Here is a 15,267-nt window from a genome sequence, read left to right as displayed (position 1 = left end):
TCGATCATCTCCTTAACAAAATGATGTAATGAGACAAAAGCGAACCGAATCTTCTGCTGCGCAGCTCAATACACGCGCAACGAGCCTTCCTCTGGCGACCCTTCGTTTTATCGACAGGTGTAACGTCGTGCGCCACTGCAGATACCCTGATTTGGCGCTTTTCTTTATCAACGGTAACGTTTCCGTATAAGGTATTTGCTAGCACACGCCCGCCAATCTTATCGCAATTAAATTTGTCCGGCTCCGAAAATGGGTACAAGTGCGATCGGAACGGTTACGGCAGCCATTGGGACAATAGCAGACCCCAACGACGGGTAGAGATAAAGCAACGATTGCGTGAGAATTCTTGACGTGTGGCGGTCGTGTGTCACTACCGGGTACGAATTTCGATGTTTGTGAGCAATATTTGCGGCGTTTGATGAAATCGAAACCGCACGGTAGATGTTACGCTTACTTCCGCTCGTGCGCATGTATGTACCACCGCATCAACCTGTTCATCTCAGGGTGACTTTTGGCTGTACGCATCAACTCGAATGTAATGACGGTGTGAAGTTAACCAAAAGTAACAGGAATAAGCTATGTACACCCTGGAATCGTTCCATTTCAATCATACGGTCCAATCATCTGGCCAATCTTAACGGTTTTCTTATCGCGGTTTAAGAAAGATAACTTTTACGTACACATCTACGTCCGTGTTGGTTACTCTCGCAGGCTCCCCACACTTGCCGGACAGTATTTATTCTGCGCTCACCGCGACAAGGTCTACACGCATCTGTTTTTCGTATCGGACCATCAATCAGCGTAGGAGAAAACATACGCGAATCAAACGTGAACGTGAACGTGACATAACCATGACCTCGTCCACTAGTGCTGATGCCAGTGTGCCGGAATGGATGACAAAGGAGTACTTTGTGGATGCTATTGCGGTGAAGTTGGATCTTCCGGAAAATGCCTTCACTATCACCGATCTCGATATTCGGAAGGCTACGGAGGCTGGTGATAATTATGCGTCCATTCTCTACCGTGTGCGTGTGTCGGTTCGTGTGCATGATGGTGATAGTCAAATGGACGTTTCGTTGATTGTGAAAGCTCTCCCAAAACTCGGACTGTCCGATGAGATGATAAAAATGATGAACCTGTTCCCAAAAGAGATGGCCATGTACACGGACATACTACCCGCCCTGGAAGGGATGTACCATGCGCGTGGTCGAACGAGTGTGTCATTTGGGCCACGCTGTCTGAAGCACAGCACCGAACCGACCGATGTGATTGTGATGGAAGATTTGCGCGAACGGCAGTTTACGATGGCCAATCGACGGCAGGGTGTGGACATGCAGCACACCCAACTTGTGCTGCGCCGAATGGCACAGTTCCATGCTGCTTCCGTTGTTTTGCAGCAGCAACGTGGCCCGTACGGAGAACTGTTTAAGGAGGGAATGTTTAAGGAGGCAGGACGCGCAATGACCGAACAGTTTCAGAAAGGGCAAGCCGATTTCTTTCAAAAGATGATGGGCGGATGGTCGGAAAAAGAAGCGTTCTACGCCAATCTGATGGTACGTATTATTTGTGGGAATATTGTGCCACTTTATTGATGGTGATTGTTACGAGAGATGTAACGACATTGTTCAGACACTTGTTAGTCCACATCCATTTAGGATATCCAAAGTCGTAGTTTAACTGACATTTTAAATTATAATAGCATACCTTTAGGCGTACATAGCACAGCGATACGTAGAAGACATACCTAAAAGTCATTTTCTTGAGTAGTTATTGACCAATTGACTCTTTTTCACAGAAACACTGGGGTATGGATTTGTTCGATTCCCTCTTGCTTATCACCCGGGCCGATCCAGCTGGATTCAACGTACTTAATCACGGTGACATGTGGTGCAATAATGTTCTGTTTCACTACAAAGAAGATGGCGATCCGAACGATACCTTACTGGTACGAATATGAACGAAGAGAGCTTTTTATAGCTCTCAAACCAAACCAAACCTTAACGTTTCTTATCGCTGCAGATTGACTATCAGCTCAGCTTCTGGTCCTCACCGGCGCACGACCTGCTCTACTTCATCCTGACTTCCGTTAACGGCGATTTGAAGCTATCACAGATGAACTACATGATTCAATACTACCACGAGCAACTCGTTTACAGCTTTAATTTCCTCGGGTACAATGGCAAGATCCCACTGCTGAAAGAACTGCACTCGGATATAACAAGGCATCACCTGTTCGGTTTAATGGTATGTTTCTCGATTCTGCCCATTTGCTTGATGGAGAAAACGGACGATGCGTCGATGGATTTGATGCTGGATCAGGGCGACGCCGGAGTTGCCTTTAAGCTGAAAATGTACAACAATCCTGTTTATGTCAAACAAATGGGACAAATCTTGGACTTCTTCTACGACAGAGGAGTGTTTGATCTACTGCAGATCGGTACCCAACGAGCGGCGCGGATTGAATGTGATCCGTCGCTGGAACTACCGCTGTGGTTGGACCAAGAGTTTATTGAGCACATCGTAGATTCCAAATTCGGTATTGACGAGAAGAATAAGCGCATCGTTCGTAGTGTATACGTAAAAAATGCTGCTAAGAAGGGCGATAGTTACGCATCTGCGCTGTACTCGGCCAAGGTGAGTCTGCTCTGGAAGGATGCAGACACGGAGGAGACACTATCGCTCATCATCAAAGCACCTCCAAAGGGCATTGCGGCATCTTACACACTGGACAAGGATATGTACGTGAGAGAGCTTCATCTCTACCAACACCTCATACCCGCCTTCGAAGCACTGTACCACAGCAAGGGAGTATCGGTAAAGCTTGGACCACGCCACTATACAACACGTGTTGGACTACCGGTGGACGTGATCGTACTGGAAGATTTGACGATTAGCGGGTTCCGCATGGCTAATAGACAGGAAGGTTTAGATAAAGCTCACGTTGAGGCAGTACTCGACCATCTGGCACTGTTCCATGCTGCATCAGCCGTGTATTGCGAGTCCGGGAATACCCTGCCAAAGGAACTGGCCGAGTCAAGCTCGGACCGGGAAATGGCGTCTAAAACAGATGCGATGTTTGCTCCCTCACTGGACAGTTTGTTCAAGTATATGAGAGAGTGGGAGTTCGCTGCAGAGTTCGTCGACGATCTGGAGACCGTTTCCAGGCAGATCTACACATTGCTGGTAGACACTTGGACCATCGACGTGAATGGGTTCAATGTACTGAATCATGGCGACGCGTGGCTGAACAATATTCTTTTTTCATATGACGACGAGACGGTGAAACGTGTGGCGATGGTCGATTACCAGTTTCCATCGTGGGGCTCACCTGTGTTCGATCTAATCCACTTCCTGTTTTCCTCTGTGCGGGGAGATCTGAAGCTTTCGAAGCAGGCATACTTTTTGCGATACTACCAGGAACGTCTGGTCCATAACTTAGTGCTGCTCGGTTACCGCAAACGGTTGCCAACGCTGCAACAGCTCCACATCGATTTTAACGATCGTCTAAGTGCGGCCATCAAAACTACCGTCATTGATCTTCCGTACGTGTTGGCAGATCCGAGTGAAGACGCCTCCCAGGAAGCGGCCATCGTGCAGACCGAAGCTGGACAAAGGTTTCAAAAGCTACTCTTCGATAACGATCGTTTTAAGCAACATATGAAGGAGCTGTTGCCCTATTTCCGATCACGTGGATTGCTGACGCCACTAGCGGCTAATTGTAGGCAGGACCAGTAATTCCAAAGATCGTACACGTAACGCTGTAATTAGATGCGCAACCCACCTATCACAAGAGTCATACGGGTAAACGTTTCATCAATAAAGAGCTGACCTTTTATTTATCAAGTCTTTTATTTTTTATTGAATCAGAATGACTTAGTGCTCAGAAACCACATCAATATTTAATAATCCCAATTCGTACAGCTTTGGTAGCAGACGATCTACAAGGTCTACGAACGATGGATTATTGTAGACACGGTGCCGTAGCGCTACACCCTCCGGTTGATCAGAAGTGATCATTTCCATGTCCGAAGGTTCCGTTAAACCAGCCATCGTGATGGCTACGGCTTCTGAGAGTGGGGGTAATATTAGAATACCCCGCCGTTTGATCTGCTCCAACAAATCAGCGTACGATGGTATCAGTTTATGATAGTGTAGTCGCTCGAATACCTCTGTTAAGTTTTCATGGTAAAATTGCAATAATTCCTCGAATGAGTCACACATCAATTCCGTAGCAGATGTTGTAAAGAAGTACAACACGTCCGATGCAACTGATCCATAGAAAGCTGTTTGGAAATCCAACTGTAATGAGGATCAACAAGAAGTTACTGGCTGTAAAATAAACTTTAGTTTAAAACTACTTACAAAACGTAGATCATCTTCTCCAAACATAACATTATTTGGCCAGAGATCACCGTGGTTTAGAACGGTAAATTCAGACGGGTCTGTGCGCTGCACCCGACAACATTCTTTTAGTAACCGACCATCGAGCGCCATCTGTGATCAAATTTATGTACCAGAATTAGATTATAAGGCAAGTAGAACTATGTTTTCAAAGTTTACCAGTGGCCGTAAGTACTCGTCGGAGATGTTTCGCTCGCGCAAACTTTGCAGAAACGCTGTATACAACGTTTCATAGTGACCGCTTAGTACATCTATGGTTCTTTCGGCTATTACGCCCTCGGAAAACAGATCCGAAAATGTTCCATTGTTTTCCTTGTAAATTACAGAGGCAGCATGAAACGCAGCCAGCTTTTGCAGTATCCTTTTAATATCCGTAATTGGAAGACCAAAACTTTGTTCCCGCATGTAAAACTGGCTTCGCGTTAGATCCTCCATAACGATCACGGATTCGTTGGTTGTTTTAAACACTTTTGGACCGAAGCGCACTAACTCCTGTTTCTCTAATATGTGTTCGAACGCGGGTAATAGCTTCTCGTACACTTCGCACTCTTTGGGAAACACAGAAAGAACCTCGACAAGATCACCTCCGAATGCTGTATCTGATTTCTCCTTCACAATATACGACAACGCTGCAGACTTGGTGGGGCTTTCCCCAAACTCCACCTCGATGCACACCCGATGGATAAGTGACATATAGCCGGCTGTTTTTTCATTTGCCTTACTGATATTGAAGCTTATGATTTTGAGAGATTCATTGTCCTCAAGGCAAAGATCACACATTATTACGTCCTTGAAATATTCCACAGTCTTCCAGCTTGATTCACTCATGTTGGTTCCCGTATAGCTTGAACGCGTTATGAAATTGGACTGAACTGAACTGTTGGTGAGGGTTGTTGATACTGCGCGCAACTCATTTCGTGGAGTGAGATAAAGCATTACGTCAGACAATGCTATCTTTGCTAAAGGAACACTAAGCGGTGCGGGTATGCGAACAGTACGCCTGAAATAACATATGTCCGAATCGATTGATTTGTACATTAATATTTAAATGCATGAATAATTCGAATCGTTACATGTATGACATTCTTGCCTGTATCTTTTGGACAATTTGATTGATGAGTGATTGAACATGATGTAGATCAGAACTACATCAATTACATAGTACAACTGAAGTAAGCACCGAATTTGACATCCTCATAGCACATCAAAGTAGGTAAGTATGTTCTACGAAACTTCGTCAGTTGGTTGTATTTAAAATGTGAACCTCTTCAAACTCTTCGGACTTTAGGATGACTTGAAGTAGGCCATTAATCTGCATAAGTCCAATAACAACAGACTTACAGACTTCCTTACCATATAAGGTATTTGGTAGAACACACCGACAAATTTTATCACAACGAGATTTGTACGGCACCAAAAATGGTCAACATTGAGATAGGAACAGATACGGTACCTAATGGAACAACCACAACAACCGGTAGATATTGCGTTAGAATTACTGTTGTGTGTACATACAGGAAGGAATGGAATTCCTATGTTGGCGAGAGATAAACACAATGTTTGATGAAATCGATTCTACCCGTTTCCTTTCGCTCATGCGCATATATCGCCGTATCAACCTGTTCTTCGTGATTCAATGTTTGGTTGTACATACACAAAAATTTCGACGCAATGACGTTGCGTTTTCGTCAAAAAGTCGGGATAAGCTGTGTTGACACTTACTACTCAACCGAAACCTGTGAAACATACCTTATCGGCCAAATGCTGGTCGTGGTTTTAGGAAAGATCAATTTTACGCACACATTTACTACAACACTACTTTATTTCGCGCAAGCACTCTGCGCGCTCGCCGGACAGTATTTATTCTGCGCTTACAGCGAACAGGTCTAAACGGATACGATTTCGGAATCGGATCGCCAGATACCTAAGCAGACAACATTCGCGAATATTATAAATCAAACAAACAAACGTGAACGTGAAATAACCATGACCTCATCTATTAGTGCTGGTGTTGCTGTACCGGAATGGATGACAAAGGAATACTTTGTGGATGCTATTGCGGTGAAGTTGGATCTTCCGGAAAATGCCTTCACTATCACCGATCTCGATGTTCGGAAAGCTACGGAGGCTGGTGATAATTATGCGTCCATTCTCTACCGTGTGCGAGTGTCGGTTCGAGTGCATGATGGTAACCATGAAACTGACGTTTCGTTAATTGTGAAAGCTCTCCCAAATCTCGGACTGTCCGATGAGATGATAAAAATGATGAACCTGTTCCCAAAGGAGATGGCCATGTACACAGACATACTACCCGCCATGGAACGGCTGTATGACGAGCGTGGTCGAACGGGTGTGTCATTTGGGCCACGCTGTCTGAAGCACAGCACCGAACCAACCGATGTGATTGTGATGGAAGATTTGCATGAACGTCAGTTTACGATGGCGAATCGACACCAAGGAATGGACATGGAGCATACTCGATTGGCACTACGACGAATGGCACAGTTCCATGCAGCGTCTGTTGTTCTGCAGCAGCAACGTGGCCCGTATGGGGAACTATTCAAGCAGGGTCTTGTTTCAGATAAAGCACGCGCTATGACTGAGCAATTTCATAAGCAACAGGCTGAATTCTTCCAGATGATACTGCGTGGATGGTCAGATAAAACAGCGATCTATGCCGATCTGATGGTACGTATTGCTAGGGGCCAAAGTATGTTACATTCGTTGAAGGCTTTGTATAAAGATAAAGCTTACTATATAAGGCGACCCGGTGGTGTTTTGGTAGCGGAGCCGTTCTTCACAAGAACGGTCCAAAATCCCATCTGGAGCAATCCTCTGGCTATCCGCCTACGTGTAACTAAAGTCAAAGAAAACCAAAAAGGGCAGGCCCTAGACCTCTTGAGGTTGTTATGCCGATAAAGAAAAGAAAGCCTACTAGTATAAGCTAAAACTTCCGAGATAATACTAAGAAATAGTTTGTGGCTTATTACTTTATTTTTTTTATTTTAAATTAAATTAGCTTACCTTGAGGGTGTGAGTCAGTGACCAACCGTCATAAATGGTGTCCAAGTAGTCCAGGTGTTATGAAAACATGTATTTTTATGAGCATTTTTTATTCATCGACAAAAATCCATATGGCCTTTTTCACAGAAACATTGTGGTATGGATTTGTTCGATTCCCTCTTGCTTATCACTCGGGCCAATCCAGCTGGATTCAACGTACTTAATCACGGTGACATGTGGTGCAATAATATCCTATTTCGTCACAAAGCAGAAAATGAGCCAAACGATATCGTACTGGTAAGAAAAGAATCGGGTAAATTCGCGCCGATGCTGGACTTATCATTTCTTATCGCTGCAGATTGACTATCAGCTCAGCTTCTGGTCCTCGCCGGCGCACGACCTGCTCTACTTCATCCTGACTTCCGTTAACGGCGATTTGAAGCTATCACAGATGAACTACATGATTCAATATTATCACGAACATCTCGTTGATAGTTTTAATTTTCTTGGGTACAATGGCAAAGTCCCACTGCTGAAAGAACTGCACTCGGATATAACAACGCATCACCTGTTCGGGTTGATGATATCCTTATCCATTCTTCCTGCATGTGTGATGGAGAAAACGGACGATGCTTCGATGGATTTGATGCTGGATCAGGGCGACGCCGGAGTTGCCTTTAAGCTGAAAATGTACAACAATCCTGTTTATGTCAAACAAATGGGACAAATCTTGGACTTCTTCTACGACAGAGGAGTGTTTGATCTACTGCAGATCGGTACCCAACGAGCGGCGCGGATTGAATGTGATCCGTCGCTGGAACTACCGCTGTGGTTGGACCAAGAGTTTATTGAGCACATCGTAGATTCCAAATTCGGTATTGACGAGAAGAATAAGCGCATCGTTCGTAGTGTATACGTAAAAAATGCTGCTAAGAAGGGCGATAGTTACGCATCTGCGCTGTACTCGGCCAAGGTGAGTCTGCTCTGGAAGGATGCAGACACGGAGGAGACACTATCGCTCATCATCAAAGCACCTCCAAAGGGCATTGCGGCATCTTACACACTGGACAAGGATATGTACGTGAGAGAGCTTCATCTCTACCAACACCTCATACCCGCCTTCGAAGCACTGTACCACAGCAAGGGAGTATCGGTAAAGCTTGGACCACGCCACTATACAACACGTGTTGGACTACCGGTGGACGTGATCGTACTGGAAGATTTGACGATTAGCGGGTTCCGCATGGCTAATAGACAGGAAGGTTTAGATAAAGCTCACGTTGAGGCAGTACTCGACCATCTGGCACTGTTCCATGCTGCATCAGCCGTGTATTGCGAGTCCGGGAATACCCTGCCAAAGGAACTGGCCGAGTCAAGCTCGGACCGGGAAATGGCGTCTAAAACAGATGCGATGTTTGCTCCCTCACTGGACAGTTTGTTCAAGTATATGAGAGAGTGGGAGTTCGCTGCAGAGTTCGTCGACGATCTGGAGACCGTTTCCAGGCAGATCTACACATTGCTGGTAGACACTTGGACCATCGACGTGAATGGGTTCAATGTACTGAATCATGGCGACGCGTGGCTGAACAATATTCTTTTTTCATATGACGACGAGACGGTGAAACGTGTGGCGATGGTCGATTACCAGTTTCCATCGTGGGGCTCACCTGTGTTCGATCTAATCCACTTCCTGTTTTCCTCTGTGCGGGGAGATCTGAAGCTTTCGAAGCAGGCATACTTTTTGCGATACTACCAGGAACGTCTGGTCCATAACTTAGTGCTGCTCGGTTACCGCAAACGGTTGCCAACGCTGCAACAGCTCCACATCGATTTTAACGATCGTCTAAGTGCGGCCATCAAAACTACCGTCATTGATCTTCCGTACGTGTTGGCAGATCCGAGTGAAGACGCCTCCCAGGAAGCGGCCATCGTGCAGACCGAAGCAGGACAAAGATTTCAAAAGCTGCTCTTCGATAACGATCGTTTTAAGCAGCATATGAAGGAGCTGTTGCCCTATTTCCGATCACGTGGATTGCTGACGCCACTAGCGGCTAATTGTAGGCAGGACCAGTAATTCCAAAGATCGTACACGTAACGCTGTAATTAGATGCGCAACCCACCTATCACAAGAGTCATACGGGTAAACGTTTCATCAATAAAGAGCTGACCTTTTATTTATCAAGTCTTTTATTTTTTATTGAATCAGAATGACTTAGTGCTCAGAAACCACATCAATATTTAATAATCCCAATTCGTACAGCTTTGGTAGCAGACGATCTACAAGGTCTACGAACGATGGATTATTGTAGACACGGTGCCGTAGCGCTACACCCTCCGCTTGATCAGAAGTGATCATTTCCATGTCCGAAGGTTCCGTTAAACCAACCATCGTGATGGCTACGGCTTCTGAGAGTGGGGGTAATATTAGAATACCCCGCCGTTTGATCTGCTCCAGCAAATCTGCGTACGATGGTATCAGTTTATGATAGTGTAGTCGCTCGAATACCTCTGTTAAGTTTTCATGGTAAAATTGCAATAATTCCTCGAATGAGTCACATATCAATTCCGTAGCAGATGTTGTGAACAAGTATAACAATTCCGATGCAAATGATCCATAGAACGCTGTTTGGAAATCCAACTGCACGAGGTTGTTTGTGTTAGTTATACATCTTACCATTGGTAGATTGTATTGGATTTAAAGCTACTTACAAAACGTAGATCATCTTCTCCAAACATAACATTATTTGGCCAGAGATCATCATGGTTAAGAACAATAAATTCCGACGGGTCTGTGCGCTGAACGTTACAACATTCTTTTAGTAACCGACCATCGAGCGCCATCTGTGATTAAATTTATGTACCAGAATCAGATTACTAGGAAAGAAGAAATATGTTTTCATAGTTTACCAGTGGCCGTAAGTACTCGTCGGAGATGTTTCGATCGCGCAAACTTTTTAGAAACACTGTGTACAACGTTTCGTTGTAACCGCTCAGTAAATCGATTGTTTTTTCCGCTATTACGCCCTCGGAAAACAGATCCGAAAATGTTCCATTGTTTTCCTTGTAAATTACAGAGGCAGCATGAAACGCGGCCAGCTTGTGCAGTATCCTTTTAATATCCGTAATTGGAAGACCAAAACTTTGTTCCCGCATGTAAAACTGGCTTCGCGTTAGATCCTCCATAACGATCACGGATTCGTTGGTTGTTTTAAACACTTTTGGACCGAAGCGCACTAACTCCTGTTTCTCTAATATGTGTTCGAATGCGGGTAATAGCTTCTCGTACACTTCGCACTCTTTGGGAAACACAGAAAGAACTTCGACGAGTTTGTAACCAAATGCTGTATCTGATTTCTCCTTCACAATATACGACAACGCTGCAGACTTAGTGGGGCTTTCCCCAAACTCCACCTCGATGCACACCCGATGGATAAGTGACATATAGCCGGCTGTTTTTTCATTTGCCTTACTGATATTGAAGCTTATGATTTTGAGAGATTCATTGTCCTCAAGGCAAAGATCACACATTATTACGTCCTTGAAATATTCCACAGTCTTCCAGCTTGATTCACTCATGTTGGTTCCCGTATAGCTTGAACGCGTTATGAAATTGGACTGAACTGAACTGTTGGTGAGGGTTGTTGATACTGCGCGCAACTCATTTCGTGGAGTGAGATAAAGCATTACGTCAGACAATGCTATCTTTGCTAAAGGAACACTAAGCGGTGCGGGTATGCGAACAGTACGCCTGAAATAACATATGTCCGAATCGATTGATTTGTACATTAATATTTAAATGCATGAATAATTCGAATCGTTACATGTATGACATTCTTGCCTGTATCTTTTGGACAATTTGATTGATGAGTGATTGAACATGATGTAGATCAGAACTACATCAATTACATAGTACAACTGAAGTAAGCACCGAATTTGACATCCTCATAGCACATCAAAGTAGGTAAGTATGTTCTACGAAACTTCGTCAGTTGGTTGTATTTAAAATGTGAACCTCTTCAAACTCTTCGGACTTTAGGATGACTTGAAGTAGGCCATTAATCTGCATAAGTCCAATAACAACAGACTTACAGACTTCCTTACCATATAAGGTATTTGGTAGAACACACCGAAAAATTTTATCACAACGAGATTTGTACGGCACCAAAAATGGTCAACATTGAGATAGGAACAGATACGGTACGGCTAATGGAACAACCACAACAACCGGTAGATATTGCGTTAGAATTACTGTTGTGTGTACATACAGGAGGGAATGGAATTCCTATGTTGGCGAGAGATAAACACAATGTTTGATGAAATCGATTCTACCCGTTTCCTTTCGCTCATGCGCATATATCGCCGTATCAACCTGTTCTTCGTGATTCAATGTTTGGTTGTACATACACAAAAATTTCGACGCAATGACGTTGCGTTTTCGTCAAAAAGTCGGGATAAGCTGTGTTGACACTTACTACTCAACCGAAACCTGTGAAACATACCTTATCGGCCAAATGCTGGTCGTGGTTTTAGGAAAGATCAATTTTACGCACACATTTACTACAACACAACTTTATTTCGCGCAAGCACTCTGCGCGCTCGCCGGACAGTATTTATTCTGCGCTTACAGCGAACAGGTCTAAACGGATACGATTTCGGAATCGGATCGCCAGATACCTAAGCAGACAACATTCGCGAATATTATAAATCAAACAAACAAACGTGAACGTGAAATAACCATGACCTCATCTATTAGTGCTGGTGTTGCTGTACCGCAATGGATGACAAAGGAATACTTTGTGGATGCTATTGCGGTGAAGTTGGATCTTCCGGAAAATGCCTTCACTATCACCGATCTCGATGTTCGGAAAGCTACGGAGGCTGGTGATAATTATGCGTCCATTCTCTACCGTGTGCGAGTGTCGGTTCGAGTGCATGATGGTAACCATGAAACTGACGTTTCGTTAATTGTGAAAGCTCTCCCAAATCTCGGACTGTCCGATGAGATGATAAAAATGATGAACCTGTTCCCAAAGGAGATGGCCATGTACACAGACATACTACCCGCCATGGAACGGCTGTATGACGAGCGTGGTCGAACGGGTGTGTCATTTGGGCCACGCTGTCTGAAGCACAGCACCGAACCGACCGATGTGATTGTGATGGAAGATTTGCATGAACGTCAGTTTACGATGGCGAATCGACACCAAGGAATGGACATGGAGCATACTCGATTGGCACTACGACGAATGGCACAGTTCCATGCAGCGTCTGTTGTTCTGCAGCAGCAACGTGGCCCGTATGGGGAACTATTCAAGCAGGGTCTTGTTTCAGATAAAGCACGCGCTATGACTGAGCAATTTCATAAGCAACAGGCTGAATTCTTCCAGATGATACTGCGTGGATGGTCAGATAAAACAGCGATCTATGCCGATCTGATGGTACGTATTGCTAGGGGCCAAAGTTGCTTTTGTATAAAGATAAAGCTTACTATATAAGGCGACCCGGTGGTGTTTTGGTAGCGGAGCCGTTCTTCACAAGAACGGTCCAAAATCCCATCTGGAGCAATCCTCTGGCTATCCGCCTACGTGTAACTAAAGTCAAAGAAAACCAAAAAGGGCAGGCCCTAGACCTCTTGAGGTTGTTATGCCGATAAAGAAAAGAAAGCCTACTAGTATAAGCTAAAACTTCCGAGATAATACTAAGAAATAGTTTGTGGCTTATTACTTTATTTTTTTTATTTTAAATTAAATTTGCTTACCTTGAGGGTATGAGCCAGTGACCAACCGTCATAAATGGTGTCCAAGTAGTCCAGGTGTTATGAAAACATGTATTTTTATGAGCATTTTTTATTCATCGACAAAAATCCATATGGCCTTTTTCACAGAAACATTGTGGTATGGATTTGTTCGATTCCCTCTTGCTTATCACTCGGGCCAATCCAGCTGGATTCAACGTACTTAATCACGGTGACATGTGGTGCAATAATATCCTATTTCGTCACAAAGCAGAAAATGAGCCAAACGATATCGTACTGGTAAGAAAAGAATCGGGTAAATTCGCGCCGATGCTGGACTTATCATTTCTTATCGCTGCAGATTGACTATCAGCTCAGCTTCTGGTCCTCGCCGGCGCACGACCTGCTCTACTTCATCCTGACTTCCGTTAACGGCGATTTGAAGCTATCACAGATGAACTACATGATTCAATATTATCACGAACATCTCGTTGATAGTTTTAATTTCCTTGGGTACAATGGCAAGGTCCCACTGCTGAAAGAACTGCACTCGGATATAACAACGCATCACCTGTTCGGGTTGATGATATCCTTATCCATTCTTCCTGCATGTGTGATGGAGAAAACGGACGATGCTTCGATGGATTTGATGCTGGATCAGGGCGACGCCGGAGTTGCCTTTAAGCTGAAAATGTACAACAATCCTGTTTATGTCAAACAAATGGGACAAATCTTGGACTTCTTCTACGACAGAGGAGTGTTTGATCTACTGCAGATCGGTACCCAACGAGCGGCGCGGATTGAATGTGATCCGTCGCTGGAACTACCGCTGTGGTTGGACCAAGAGTTTATTGAGCACATCGTAGATTCCAAATTCGGTATTGACGAGAAGAATAAGCGCATCGTTCGTAGTGTATACGTAAAAAATGCTGCTAAGAAGGGCGATAGTTACGCATCTGCGCTGTACTCGGCCAAGGTGAGTCTGCTCTGGAAGGATGCAGACACGGAGGAGACACTATCGCTCATCATCAAAGCACCTCCAAAGGGCATTGCGGCATCTTACACACTGGACAAGGATATGTACGTGAGAGAGCTTCATCTCTACCAACACCTCATACCCGCCTTCGAAGCACTGTACCACAGCAAGGGAGTATCGGTAAAGCTTGGACCACGCCACTATACAACACGTGTTGGACTACCGGTGGACGTGATCGTACTGGAAGATTTGACGATTAGCGGGTTCCGCATGGCTAATAGACAGGAAGGTTTAGATAAAGCTCACGTTGAGGCAGTACTCGACCATCTGGCACTATTCCATGCTGCATCAGCCGTGTATTGCGAGTCCGGGAATACCCTGCCAAAGGAACTGGCCGAGTCAAGCTCGGACCGGGAAATGGCGTCTAAAACAGATGCGATGTTTGCTCCCTCACTGGACAGTTTGTTCAAGTATATGAGAGAGTGGGAGTTCGCTGAAGAGTTCGTCGACGATCTGGAGACCGTTTCCAGGCAGATCTACACATTGCTGGTAGACACTTGGACCATCGACGTGAATGGGTTCAATGTACTGAATCATGGCGACGCGTGGCTGAACAATATTCTTTTTTCATATGACGACGAGACGGTGAAACGTGTGGCGATGGTCGATTACCAGTTTCCATCGTGGGGCTCACCTGTGTTCGATCTAATCCACTTCCTGTTTTCCTCTGTGCGGGGAGATCTGAAGCTTTCGAAGCAGGCATACTTTTTGCGATACTACCAGGAACGTCTGGTCCATAACTTAGTGCTGCTCGGTTACCGCAAACGGTTGCCAACGCTGCAACAGCTCCACATCGATTTCAACGATCGTCTAAGTGCGGCCATCAAAACTACCGTCATTGATCTTCCGTACGTGTTGGCAGATCCGAGTGAAGACGCCTCCCAGGAAGCGGCCATCGTGCAGACCGAAGCTGGACAAAGGTTTCAAAAGCTACTCTTCGATAACGATCGTTTTAAGCAGCATATGAAGGAGCTGTTGCCCTATTTCCGATCACGTGGATTGCTGACGCCACTAGCGGCTAATTGTAGGCAGGACCAGTAATTCCAAAGATCGTACACGTAACGCTGTAATTAGATGCGCAACCCACCTAGCA

The 15,267-nt window shown here is 44.9% G+C and overlaps 3 protein-coding genes across 3 annotated transcripts; 2 read left to right on the top strand and 1 right to left on the bottom strand.

Annotated features, from left to right (window-relative positions):
- Positions 1–851: 851 nt before the first annotated feature.
- On the top strand, positions 852–3,735 carry LOC128709966 (uncharacterized). The gene is made up of 3 exons (XM_053805003.1): positions 852–1,553; positions 1,796–1,945; positions 2,020–3,735. Exons 1-3 carry the CDS (start codon positions 852–854, stop codon positions 3,733–3,735), a joined length of 2,568 nt encoding a protein of 855 aa, XP_053660978.1.
- A 138-nt stretch (positions 3,736–3,873) lies between these two features.
- On the bottom strand, positions 3,874–5,229 carry LOC128709961 (methylthioribose kinase-like). Its single transcript, XM_053804997.1, has 3 exons — positions 4,561–5,229; positions 4,363–4,494; positions 3,874–4,299 (listed from the first exon to the last, which is right to left on the bottom strand). Exons 1-3 carry the CDS (start codon positions 5,227–5,229, stop codon positions 3,874–3,876), a joined length of 1,227 nt encoding a protein of 408 aa, XP_053660972.1.
- A 1,158-nt stretch (positions 5,230–6,387) lies between these two features.
- Positions 6,388–15,215, top strand: LOC128709957 (uncharacterized). Its single transcript, XM_053804992.1, has 7 exons — positions 6,388–7,089; positions 7,552–7,701; positions 7,763–9,474; positions 10,716–10,734; positions 12,075–12,842; positions 13,289–13,438; positions 13,500–15,215. The coding sequence occupies exons 1-7, from the start codon at positions 6,388–6,390 to the stop codon at positions 15,213–15,215; spliced, it is 5,217 nt and encodes a 1,738-aa protein (XP_053660967.1).
- Positions 15,216–15,267: the final 52 nt, after the last annotated feature.

This window comes from Anopheles marshallii, chromosome 2, assembly GCF_943734725.1.
Source record: "Anopheles marshallii chromosome 2, idAnoMarsDA_429_01, whole genome shotgun sequence".
Classification (NCBI taxonomy): Eukaryota; Metazoa; Arthropoda; class Insecta; order Diptera; family Culicidae; genus Anopheles; species Anopheles marshallii.
The sequence above is the reverse complement of the archived record's forward strand: the minus strand, read 5'-3'. Positions and strand labels throughout refer to the sequence as shown.